Raw genomic sequence first — 13,848 nt, forward strand, 5'->3', positions numbered from 1 at the left:
ATACCAAGTACTGATAAGTCTCCCAAGGCAACTGTTTCATGTGTAGATGTTAGGATGTCAAAAAGTAGGATGAATCCTACCCTAATAGCTTACTAGTATGATCAGGAAGCCATGTGGTTGAAAATAGGTAGTATTTACTAAGTTAGAAATATTTGTGTGTGTGTGTTTAAAAAATATAAAAAAATGCAGTGTATAGAGTGAAGAGAACTTAATTCTACAAAAATCTGTTACTTCTTTATTTCAACAGGTAATTATTCTTGGGGCATCTACCCAGAACTGAATTCCAACACTCCAGTAGAAAACAGTTTGCTTCCCAATTCAGCTTATTCTGAATCTCTACCTGCTGATGAAAAGATGAAAGTAACCGTAGTACAAATAACAATGGCTTTGGGAAGCCTAAAGAATATTTTCACTCCTCTCCTGTTTCGGGGACTCCTGTCGTTCCTTACCTGGTGGGTTGCTGCTTGCCTCTTTTCTACAAGCCTTTTTGGGCTTTTCTATCACCAGTACCTGACTGTGGCATGAACAGATCAACTGATTAGTATGAAGTCAAATTCTAGATACAAACCCAGGTACCCAAGAGGAGGTGAAGGAAAAAAGAAGAAAGATATTTATGAAGAGAAAACATATCACATTTTTTAAACTCTTCCTCTGTGTTCTCAGGGTGAATATTCTTAAAATGTTTAAAATCACAACTGGGTTTGTTAGTTTTGTTACCCAAGTAGTAGGTAACTAATTCAATTATAGAGGTGAGACTGATATTATCATGTGGCAGGCATTGGTGCACATGTTGAAATGTTACAACTGCAGAGTATCTTGGTTTCCATAAAGGGGAAGTCACCTTCAACACTTGGAGAATCAGCAGTCAGTAACTGAACTGTGTGAGTAGGTTCTGGTCATGCTGATGGTGGCTACCTGTTAAGTAAAATACTGAAACTGAGCCATACAATGGACAGAAAAAGGGGATTAAAAAAAGTTCTGTTGGATAGTTTTTGATCACTTTTCACCATGAAAAATGAAATAGTCCAACAGGACAAAAGCAATGCTGTATATTACAGTAAGGAAAGTTGTATAAAATTTCAATTTAACATAAGATAAATGTATGGACCTGGCAGGTATTGCTGCCTAAATATTATGCAGGAATGCTTGCACAGTGAAAGGGGAGTTATAAAATATATATATATATATATATATATATAATTTCAGTCCCTAAGTCATTTTGAAGTAATGGCCATCTGTATTGGTGCTAATACTGATCCACAGATTCCATTCGGATCTTTTAAAATTTTTCCTTTTAGATAATAGATAAATTCCATTGAATTCACAAAATAATAGACTAGTGATGCCAATCAAACATTTCAAAACAATACAGTTTAATCCTGCTGACTGAGAGTGTATGTATCTGTGATGTACATATATATATTATATATAAAATATATAATATATATGAAGTTATAAAATATGGAATCTTTATTTTAAATTACTGAATGTATATTACAGGGCCATGGGAGAGGGATATATGTGTATCTAGTAATTTCAAGATCCCATTTGAAGTGAAAATTAAATTTTTTTGAAAGTTCAGTTGAAAGGGCTATTTGTTTTTGGTGCCTCTAAAAGGTACTTAGCTATACTAAAGAACTTATGCTGTTCTGCAAGAAGAGATCTGCTTCATCTCTTAGTCTTGAAATTTCTGCTCTGTCAGATCATTTCCTTTAACCAGTCTAATCTAATTTGTGTTAACTTGGCCACGCAGTAACAACTAGTATCTCTTGGCTTCAGGAATAAATTTTCTGTGTAGTAAAACAGTTATTGTAAGGAGGAGCAAGCTTTAACTTCACAAGTTTTGCTTAACTGGAGGGACAGAGCCTACATATCAAGCCATTGTGAAACAGTGAATGATGAAGTTTTGGATGTTTTGTGTAATGGGATAACAGGAGTGACGATTCATATGCAGTAGCTTTCTTTTTTTTTTTTAAAAAAGTTAATAATACACTGTGCAGAGTTCAGTGCTTTTTTGACTAATACTGGCTGTTTTTATGTTACTGGTCTTTTTTTTTTCTCTTGACTTTGTGTACAACTTTAGCATATAATAAGCATTTATAAATGAAAGAGCTTAACAAATATTAAATGTGTTGCAAACTTACCGTGTGGGAAAGCAAACTGTCAGTGAATGCAGAAAATTCAGAATTTACAGTGGTGATAAACTGTCTTTCTGTGTCAAATACCTTTTAAGCATTTGCTAATACTAGGAAAAGATCTATGTTCACCAGCTAGTACCTACTGCATGTGTTTGGGATGTCTTGAGAACACCTTGCATGATTTGACTGGTTTCAATGCAGTGTAATATTTCAGTGCTACTGGTGCTGCAAGCTTTCTTTTTTCACACCAGCTTTTCATGACTAACAAGGACAAAGACTCATCTGTGTAAATTGGCCTATTTTACTTCATAGGTTCAGGTCTTGAAATATTCTTAGGATATGTATTTCAGATGAATAGAATGAGAAATTATAACAGGTCCAGTAATACTGGATCCAGTTTCTGTTAGTTCAAGCTATTTCATTAGTATAAGAATAATGCAAGCTTTAAAGTCGTAGGTAGCTATCCAACTTTAATGTTTCAGTCACGAAAATACTAAAACAATGAAGTGCAAATTGATTCTGATTATGAACTTGACCCAAAAAACTCACTGTATGAGATTGTTGGAATTGAAGGATAGGAATAAACTTACAGATACCGGAGAAGACTTCAAAATAATGCTAAGTAACAGTTTCCTTTGGTGTAGATGCATATTCTTGAAAGCTCATAGGTAGAAATGAACTGTATTTAATACTGAATTGGGCAAAGGATTGTGTGTAGCTCAGCTTCACATAGCTTTTGCTGAGGAATCACACTGTCTTATGTTTCAGATTTCACACTGTTCACAGTGGAGTATGCACTGGATGATGCTAGCATTAAGATCAGTACTTCTGGATGTTGCTGTTTTGTTGTTCCACGGAATGGGAAGGATGACCCTCTGGTCATCAGTTTGATCTGATTAGGAGGCAGTTTTCTTTGGTTTCATTTAATCCTTACATGAGGCTTACTAAAAATTATAACATAGCAATAAACATCTTTGAACTTTTAGGTGACAGTGAAATGGGAGGAAGTATATTGCTGTAGTTGGGAGCAACGCATTTTATAACTACCTGATATGCTCAAAAGTGACTTTTAAAATAAAATAGCAGCCTTGATAGTCCTGATTTCCATGTATATTATGTAAACTAGGTAGTATCTGCTCAAGTGTTCAGGAAGTTCTTTTAAAACCGCAGCTGGCAAATGCTTCCCCCCTACACCACCATCCCCATAGAGATTTATTGGGGAAAAAGCAGCTTACAGAAATGGAAAAAGAGGTAAAAGAAGACTGAATGGCTAGTAGTTTTTCTTCAGGATTCTTGCTTTTTTCTTCACTATCTACTACATTTTTGAGAGTTTAGAAGGAAAGATGCCTTTGAAGTTCAGACCTACCTTTATCACTCTGGTAATGTGACTTGTTGGTCTGACTTTTTTTTTTCTTCTGTCCACAGCATTTTCCTTACATTACCTACAAAGAACAGACCTGGCTACATTAGTTAATATTTGTATTCTGATTTTTGTTCTGTTATGGGTTTAAATTAATTGATCATTGCAGGATTAGTTCCTTTAAATAGCTTTAATAACGCCAAAGTCCAGCTGAAATAGGAACAGACTTACTAGTAGCTTAAAAACTGTTTTTCTGTTGCGATTGTCCCTGTAGACAAAGTTAGGATAGTACTAAATCCAAGTCTTCCAGCAAGATTCAGTAAAGTCCAAATGTAACATTTGGGCTAGAGAAGTTGAATAGGAAAAGGAGGTGTGACTGTAACAAGCCTGCTCTTCCACTTTGCAGGCAGTATTCTCAGGCAGCGCTTGTCCTTCTGTGATACTTTGAGGCGCTAGGATTTTCCAGGTGTTGAAAGAACTGTGGCAGTTTTTTTCTCTTCCTGTCTTCTCTTGCATGAGAAGCAAACATGAGAAATAAGTATTAAATCAGTACAAAAGAAGATCCTTGTACAGAAGGATATGCTTTAGAAAGCTTATTTCTATGGCAATTTTTCTTCAACTTCTGCTAATCACAAATACTAGAAGACAAGTGAATAGAGATGTGTACTTACCTGAATTGTAAACTCATACTCACCACAAAAAATGCCATCAAGATACATCAGCTATGCAAGTAGGTAGCATAACTTTAATGTATAGATAGGTAGTTAGTACGGAGTTTTCAACTAACTTCAAAGGAGCAATTAAAATTATTTTTATTATGCTGTATTGAAGTACAGCTAAATTCTAATAGAGGTCTTGGATTGAATAGAAAATTAAAAAGTATCTAGTGTGAAAACATATAAGTCTTTTTGAAGGCTTTACAAGGTAAAATGTCTTGTGTGTTTTTATTCTTAATGGATTGTTATGGACATTGTCTTGTTTTTGGTTTTTTTTTCCAGCAAGATTTTGAGTAGTTTTGACATGTTACACATTGTTTTGGCATATGGCACAATCTGTGCCATGGAAATTCACCCTATAGTTAATGTTGTCCCTAACAAGTAACTAGGATATTCTGATTGAAGAATTAAGTTCACAATGCAAATGGGCAATCTTGAATGAAAACAAGGCCACACGAAATAGGGCATTGGCTTGGAGAAGACTTTGTATTGAAGCTAAGCAAATTCTAATAGAGGAAGTCAGTAGCAGGTCCCTTGTATCATAAATTGTATACTGGAGGTAAATGCTTACCATTATGAGTAAGACTGTTACTTTCAGCATCTGCATTCCAAGTCCTAAACCCTAGATGATAAGTTAAGAGTAGTCTGGTAGTTGTTCTAAAGAGCATCTAGGCAACACATACCAAATGCCTGATCCAATTAAGCAAGCTGATGCAGGGCATGCTGTCTGTACTGTGGAGTGATTTTTGTGCAGCTTTTTATTCAGAAAGGACTGCTGTGCTTTATGGCGCTGGCAGTGCGTGTCCTGAATTGATGGTATATCTAACCTTTATTCCCAATGCTAGTCTGAAAGGTTTTCTGCTCTGTGTGAGAGAGATCATGAGGCCAAGATGTTATTCCAAGGCTGCTTTTACTGAAATCTGTATATGCTGCACTTATTAACTTTTTCAAGTCTCTCACTGTGTACTGCCAGGAGAGTAATGCTACACTGGGCACTTCATGCCAGTGTATATGTATTTTTATAACTTTGATTTTAGTGGCATTTTTAATGGAAATTATTTTTAATCCTGTTACCATCAACCATATTTTAATTTTTTATTAATATCAGTGCCTGCAACTAGAAGTCAAATACTTCTACACTCGACATTTTTTAAAACTTGATTTCCAGAGTGGAGTGCTAGCAAGTATGCAGTTTTATATTGATTTGTGTAAGCCACCTGTAAATATCAAACTTTTTTCACTTGCCATCGAAACATCAATCAAGACTAAAGGAGGAAGTTCAGATTTGCAGTATTCAACAGCATCTTATCCTTATGACTCTGCTATTAAAACAAGCAGACACAAAAGCACAGGCAAACAAAAAAGTAGATTGTAGAAGTAGCTTTCTACGGGCTCCTTAGTCGTTTTTATTTTAATGATGCGCTAAGTATTTTTTTAATGCTTGGCTTAAAATATCTTCGTAAAGTCAACTTTTTCTCTCTTTTCCTCTCTATCTGTTCACGAAGGGAACTTTGCTTCCCTTCTATGCCCTAATTTTCAAGAATGGATATTTATTATATTTTAGATTAAAAACCAGAAAAAATACACAAAAAATTTTACTTTGAAACTGCATTTCATACCTATGTCATTATGTGCCAACAGAGAGTTTTTTGTTTTTGATGTCTTCAATCATTCTCTTGTCCCATTGTTATCTTTCTTATGTGTTGTTAGTACATATAGTTTCCTAGGAATAATCCACGTGGGGAAACAGTCTGTATAAGCAATGCTAGGGCACTTCGTGTAATGTTACAACTGTTCCATTTATGTGACTAAATACTAATGTAAGCATACCATTAAACAATTTAAGCCTAAAAATTCCTATAAGGTAGACTTGTTACAAATTACACAGGAAACACCCTCCAAGTTGTAAATATCTAATTTCAATGTCTCTTGCTGGGTTCATGCATAAATTGTGATGCTGTTCTGTCTTAAAGATTCTTTTTCTGTCTTTTTAAGAGAAAAGCACGTAACACTGTATGATACTGAACAAATCTGAGAATAGAGGGACTCACCATCCACAGTTTCAGTATTTGCCAAATGGAAAAGACTTACATTTTTAATGTAAATTTTAGTTTCCTATTACTGCTAAATTACTTCTGAACTATGATTTTATAGTTGGAGCATTGCATAGTATTACAATTAGTATGCTTCATAGTGAAGGTGTTATCAAATGGATGTTGCATTATATAGACCTCTCCTGACCAGTGTTGCATCGCCTGCTGTTTTAAAAACAAATTCTCATTTACTCTGTGCTTTTGGAGTTCATCAGGACATAGGAGAGTGCAATGCAAGTTGGAAAAGCTGAGGAGATGTTGTATTTGGGGGATTGTTGGCACTTTATATTCTTTTTTTAAGTCAGTGGGGATAATGCTTAGGTGCAATTACTGCAAATAATAAACAATCTACAGAAATGTCGTATTCTTTTTGTGCACCGTAGACTAAAGTGCCTAAACATGGGTGGTCTGTAGAAGACATGTATTAAACTTCTTGCGTGTACCTTTGTGGTCATTTTGCTAAATAACAGGTCAGTGTTTGGAAAGAAAATGCATGGACTGCTAGTCCTAAAAAGGGGATATGATAAAAAAAATTCTTTCCATACAGCTTTTGGTATATGGAATGTCTGTGTATTTACAGGTTATTATACACTGGAGGCAAATAAGATTTTGAAGAAATCTTTTCCATTTTTATTACTTTAGTGATATTTTAACACCTTTGCCTAGTACCTGATCGGTAATGTGACACCCCACTACCATATATGCATTTGGTTTTCTTCCTTTTTTGTGATTCAAGGAAAGAACTGGCACAACTTGGAAACAGTTGACTTTAGCAAAGTTTTCTAGCAGCAGCCTTGATACTGCTTATGCCCTACTTCTGCAGCTAGTTTTGACCAGGGTAAGTAGCTCTGCTTGAGATTAGAAAGACTGCGCTGAAGTTCACCACACCTGTATGGATTTGGGCTATAAAAAGAGCTGGATTGTAATATGACTGTCTGGGACTGAGCAAAGAAAAGTCTCCAGTTATATGGGCCAATTTTTAGAATGCTTTTTGGGTAATTGAATAGCGAACTCACCCCTAGTTGTCAGCTACTTCCTTGCCTCTGAAAATGGTGAGCACTGACAGTGGTAATCATCTGGTCTGACTGGGGAGGTGGGGAGGAAAAACTGAGAAGCCTGCCCTTGAGTTAGTTGTCTCTAAATGTAAAGTGCTTGTAGGCTGAAGTGTTGTTATAGGTTTAAATTTACCAAAGGAAGCCTTCCTCCAAGGAAGCCTTATAAAACCATTTTGAGCTTTTAGCTCTGAGAAGTGGCTTTAGTAACCTGCGCTGTATGTAGTACACTGTTGGGGAACACTTGCTCCAGTTAGCACGCTGAACATTTCCTTACACTGTGTGTAAGAGATTGTTGCTTGTTATTTTACTGTAGAGCATTAAGAAGCTGGTTTTGTCTTGTTTGTAAGTGTTAGCATATACCAGGCAGCATTTTATTTGTAAAAATAGTAAAAGTTGGTTTGTCATCTAGAAACATAAAACCCTTAACATCAATAAATGCCGTGAGTTGAAGCAAGATTATGCTTTATTATTCCTCTAGTAATTCTGGTGAAACGCTATAATTTATATTTGTTTTTATAATGCACACGTTATTAAAGTTAAATTTGTGTTTGTTAGGTACTAGTGGTAATACCACAGCAAATAAAAAAAAAAACAACTGTGATATCTGCTGTGTATTGAGTGCCCCATCAACTTGCCTTTGTAAAGCACTGATCCATGTGAGACATTTAATGTCTACTACAGTTATGCTAATGCAATATTTAGTATCCCTACATGTACTCTGCATGTTTTTGCATTTGTGCACTGTAGAAGGATAAATTGTTTTTCAATACGTACTCTAGGCTTAAAAAAGCTTACATTATTTTATATAGTATTTCCCATATCCAAAATAGGACAATTTCTAAAGCCAAAGATCAATAAATGTTTATTGTCTATCAGCGTGGGTTTTTTCCTATTTTGTATAATACATCCCACTTCTTTAAATGTACAGTATCTCTAGACTTGCCAAGAAACATATGGTAGCCAAACTTCTCTGTTTCTATACTAGCCTAAATTATCTTATTTAGAAATACTTGAGTATATTGTTTCCCTCCTCACTGCTCGGGATGCAGCAGAATAATTTTCCCCCATCCACACCCACCATCAAAAATGCAGACTGTCTTAATCATGCAAATAGCTATTTACCCGTCAAGAACCACTTAGATTTGCTACAAACACTATGGTCTTTTCTAATTGTGTCATCATAATAGCATCAAGAAGCAGTAGGTTTGAAGTGATGTTTTGTAACCTTTCTGGGTTTTTAAAAATATTTTTGGAATATTGATTATGCATGAATTTTTGTTCCATTCATGCACACATTGCTACACGTTAAATGAATGATGCCAAGCTGCTCAAGTAGTTTTTCAGCAAAACATCCTTGAGAAAGCAATCTCCTGTAATCTACAAGCAAAGCTGTACCAAAAAAAAGCACTTCAATTATAATAGAAAGTGTTGCTACAGAGAAATGCCCCACAGTCCCAAGGACAGTTTTTGAGCAAGGACATTTTGTTATACTCTGCAAGCATCAAAATGCATTGCACAGACTGACCGTGAAAGCTTCCCAAAGCTATATGTATTATTTGCAGTTCTGTAATATATATATATATATATTGTCATATATATATATTACCAGAAGCTTTGAAAAAGATGGCAATTGGAAAAATTGGAATTGGATTGGAAGTGGGGAGTATGCATTTAAAAATACACAAGGTATCTGAGCTATAAGACCTCCTCCTGGAAAAGATCACGACATTGCAGAGAGCAGCGTGAGATAAGATCATGGCTAGGAGGAAGGTAATGAGCTGTGGTGGGATTTGTGTGTATGCTTGGTTTGGTTTGATTTGCAGAAACTAAGAACAGCACTCTTAGCCATTTGGTTTCTCCATACAGCCTGAAGCATCAGTTTCAGTCCCTAAAACTGCAGTAGAATGGATGTTTTGTCTGGCATGTATAAACACTTAAAGGTTTTTATGGACTGTAATTCCCATTCACATAATCCATTGATTCTCATATGCTGCTTGAAGTTAATCAGTGAGCACCAATGCAGTGTAGGTGGTCCTCAAGGTTTACTCTAGGCTAGGTGTCTGCGCCTTATGAAGTTAGTTGTGTTTAACCTTCAGAATGTCTTCAGCTGGAGCCAAAATGGGTAATTTAGGCTGTTAACTCCACAGCGTCTTACCTGTGTGTGCACCATGACCAGGATAAGTTCTCTAGTGCCGTGCAGCTCAGACAATCAAGCAGCTGTCTGGAAGATCCAGCCATCTATCCTTGAAGAGAACAAGAGTGGTGTCTGCTCTACTCTTCCAGCTGCTTGCCTGCTCTGCAGCAGAAGGCTGCTGTAGGACTCTCTGCAGCGTGTTCCTGCAGCAGAAGTGAACCTGTGCTTTCAAGAGTTTAATGAAGCCCTGATTCTGAACCCACAAGGTTCACATTGCCCAAAGCCCAACTCATCCAGAAGGACTTCAGTGAGGAAGGCAAGCAGAGCTGTCTTCTGCTGTAAAACGCAAACAATGCATTGTCCACTGCTCAGTGGAACATCTGAGGGACTGCCCAGCTTCCTAAAACTTACTTTTAGCAGTATTAGCAGTATTGTGTGGAAGCATGCTCCAGACAGGACAGCAAGCACATAGTTCCTGTCTGGTGGCACCTGCTTTGGGCAGGACTAGGGAAGCAGTGAGGGAGGATGCTTCTGCTCTGAGTCAGATTATGAAGAATTTGCAAAGAAGTTACAATTATTGTCAGACTGTTGTCTGGAGAACTGCAACAGGAACTCGGCAGAGGCAGGGAGACGGCCTTTGTGGAGGAATGTTCTGCACAAGCAAAGGGTGATGCTTGAAGAGCTCCAACAACTGGAGCTACCTGGAAGAATGGTGGCCAAAACGGTGTTTCTGTGGTGTTACCGACTCACCTTCCTAGGGAATGAAAGGGCCCCTTCCTCTCCCAAACCTCATGTATGGGCTATTTCATGTAAGTAGGAAGTAGTGCATCATCCTAGCTCTGGAAGTGGGTGAGCTCTGCAATATTTCTTGCTGCTTGTAAGACCTGAGTGCTCGAAGATGTCTCTGGAACACCGTTTGCTGAGGATCAGCATTTTGCTTTCCCGGTGGTGCAGCCTTAATGGGTCTGGGAGCAAGGCTACTTTGTTGATGGCATATGGGGCCACAGGTCAATTCTGTTGCTCTTGAAAGTTGAAAGGAAAACAAAACATCCTTCTTTCTGAATTATGAATCTCACAGACTTCTTTCGGTGACTCTGGATAGATAAGTAACCCATGCCTAGCATTTCTTCCCACCTGTCAAACTTGAGCACACTTTTTCAGTGAGTGCAGAACTAGTGTGATTTATGTTTTTATGGATGTGTAGCATGCTAGTCCTCCGTTTTTCATAAATTAGAAGAAAACAGGTTGTTGGTTGGAGATGGGTGTAGCTGCTTTTTTAGGAGTACAGGGGCCCTGTTGCTTCCCATTCATTTGGGTTATGTTGGTAGAAGGAGTTAACTGCGAGTTTTGGTCCTGAAACCCATTTCTCTTCCTCATCTAAGCCTGTACTGTTATACCCTTACCATCTTCCTGCTATCAGCTCAGTCAGAAGGATACAAGAGAAAATGAGTATTTTGTTCTGCCTGTGAAAAGCCTACAAATGCTGCTGAGGACTTCAGGACAAGAAAAATGATCAGTGGGAAAAGTGAGAACCCTCTGCAGTGTCAAGAGAATTCAGAGGGTAAAATACTTGAAGGCAGAATAAAAGCTGCATGGGGGAGGGCTCTTTCTTTTTAGAGCCAAGACAGGACAGGAACTAGAAACTGGAGCCTGGTGCTAGGTAAATTAGAGCAGTAAACAATGCAGTTGTAACAGTCACTAATTACATCACAACCTGAAGTGGTCAGTTCTCCACGGGGTTTCTTCAGACATCCTCTCTATAAGCTGCTTTAGGTAAGCAAGTTATTGCTCGTCATGTAGGGGTTATCAATGGAAGGTAAAGGAACCAGAGGACAGATGACTGTGTTAGTTTTCCACTAAAGATTGGGATTTGGGGGCTTTTGCATTGGCATTGCTATAGCTGGATGCCACACGGCTGAGAGGGGATATGCATTTCTTCACCACATCTGTAATCTGGACTACATGTTGCCATGTGTATATTACACGCGGTCTTTCTAGTAGAATAATGAATGTCTTTGAGTAGAAAACTATCTTGGGGATTCTTTTTCTAAAAGGTGCTGAATCTCCCTGCATGCCAAGAGTAGAGCAGAATGCTTCTCTTACAGCACTGGGAGCCTTTGCTTGAACTTTTCGTTCCAAGGTTCCACATTTATGATACAGGCTTTTCCGGAAAAAAACCTTCTCAATACCAGCTGCCATTTGGTACTGGATAGTTCCGAGATGTTTTTCTCCTGAACTGTTGCAAGACAAGTATTTCCTGGTTTTGTATTTATGTATTTCTCTTTTCTCCTCGAGTGTACTTGGCACTTTGGCTCATTTATTTAGTGGTTACTACTTCTAATTTCAGACCCTTTCTCCCAGTCTGTTAGTTACCTTAAATTCAGAGTAACAGTAACTTGGGTCCATTAGATGTAGGTTGTGTTTTCTGTTCAAATATACTAACAGTAATGAGATTGCTGAAGCATTTTGTCCTTATAGGAACATGCACACACATACATATATATATATGACCAGTGCATATGTATTTGTATATGTATACAGCTATGTTTTTTACATATAGACACCATACTGCTCCATACTCCTGCCTTAACAGCAAAATGCTCTTTCGCACTGGTGTGTACCTGCTTTGTACTCTTAATCCATCTATTCTGGTTTGCTTAGAAAATTTCATGCCACATTTCCTCACAGGCCTTAGTAAACAGAAAGGTTAAGGCACAGCCTGGCAGCTCGCTTAATTTCCCATTGAAGCAGCAGACAGCTATTCATCTCTCCTTCTGACTTCCCTCGTCCCTTGGATGTCCTTAGCTCTGCTTTCGTCCCAGGCTGCCCCTGCACAGAACGTGTGAAGTCACGCTGCTGCCTTCTGTAAAACCCTGCAGTCTGCAGCCCCCAGCACTCCTGATTTTATTGACACAAAACAAAACTGTTCTGAAAGAAGTCATCCTATTGCAGGGCCAATAGTTGCCTTCAGTGTGATATATTTTTTTAATGAGGTTTTGATTAATAGTAATAATAATCTGTGTGCTCCGAACTTGTTGACAACAGAAAGCGCTGTAGGTATTTTTCTCTGCATTGCAGACCTGTGCCAGGGAAGGAAGCAGCCTTTTGTGGAAGGCTGAGTAGGAACCAATATGCCCAAAGTCTCCTACGTTGTCCTGACAGCGCAGGTCAGAACAGCCGTCCTGAAAGCCACATGTTTGCTTAACTGACTTAGTAGCGTTTCTGCTCTTTAAAACATTAGGTTATGTTAAGATCCCTCCAAAAAGACTGAGAAAAAAAGATTTGAACTGACCAGCCATGTACTGCTTATATAAAATAATCTTTCTTCAAATTTTATTTGCTCTCTAGTTCTGTTTTTACTTCCACTTTCGATTGAACTGCGTAAAAGTGTATTTTTTTTTTTTTGCAAGCTCTTTGCTGTGAGAGGAGTATTATGTCTGAGAAAATGACTGCAGTAAGCCTTTCACATAAAAACATTTTGTATACTTAATAAAAAATAAAATTGTCAAAACATTGAAAGAGATTTTGTCTGCCAGTGCTTGTGTGTTTCAAAGCATGTTCTGTTGCAGAAGACAGTGCAACTGGTAGAGACCAAACATCTTTATTTACTGATGGTTTTGACATTCTGTATCCAAATAAAAAGGCCATATGGCAGCACCACATGATAAGAAAGGGTGTCCTCTGGAAAAATAATGAAAAATTAGAAGTATTCATACTCTGCTTTAATTCTGTGTCTGTAGGTGGCCTCTTGCCTCTGAGGAGTTTCCTAGATGGCCAGTGTAATATGCTTGCCTGTATGTATGCATGTATTTTCACCATTTCATCTCCAAGATGAGAGATGAAGGAATGAATGTGCTTCTTAACACAGTAGTGTTAAGTAGTGAAGTAATCCCCTACAGCAGAAAGCAAGGAAGGATGGAGGAAAATGCAATCTCATCCAATTAAAAAGGCCAAGTGTGGAGTCTTGCCCCTGCAGAGGAGCAACCCCAGGCACCAGGGCTGCTGGGGGCAGCCCCCTGGGAGCAGCTCTGCAGGGCAGGCCTTGGGATGTTGATGGACACGGTAAGTTGAACATGAGCCAGCATTTGCCCTTGCTGCTAAGGATGTTGACAGTATCTGGTCTGCCATTACATAAAGTACTGCCTGCAGGGCAAGGCAGGGGGTACTTGCCCTCTGCTCAGCACTGGTGAGGCTACACCTGGAGTCCTGTGTCCTGTTCTGGGCTTCTCAGTGGAAGGGAAGCTTGGATGTACTGGAGAGAGTCCAACACTGGATGACCAAGATGCTGCAGGCCCTGGAGCAGCTCTTCTTGAGGAGAGGCTGAGAGCTGGGCTGAGGCTTGAGATCTCATC

At 38.2% G+C, this 13,848-nt stretch overlaps 1 protein-coding gene across 1 annotated transcript in view; it reads left to right on the top strand.

The window, feature by feature from the left end:
• Positions 1-13,015, top strand: part of TMEM161B (transmembrane protein 161B) — a 49,533-nt gene extending 36,518 nt beyond the window's left edge. The window contains exon 12 of the mRNA XM_021380144.1: positions 248-13,015. Coding sequence (XP_021235819.1) covers positions 248-525 — 278 coding nt within the window. The 3' untranslated portion in view covers positions 526-13,015. The remainder of the gene's footprint in view (positions 1-247) is intronic.

The sequence above is a fragment of the Numida meleagris genome, chromosome Z (genome assembly GCF_002078875.1).
Source record: "Numida meleagris isolate 19003 breed g44 Domestic line chromosome Z, NumMel1.0, whole genome shotgun sequence".
NCBI lineage: Eukaryota > Metazoa > Chordata > Aves > Galliformes > Numididae > Numida > Numida meleagris.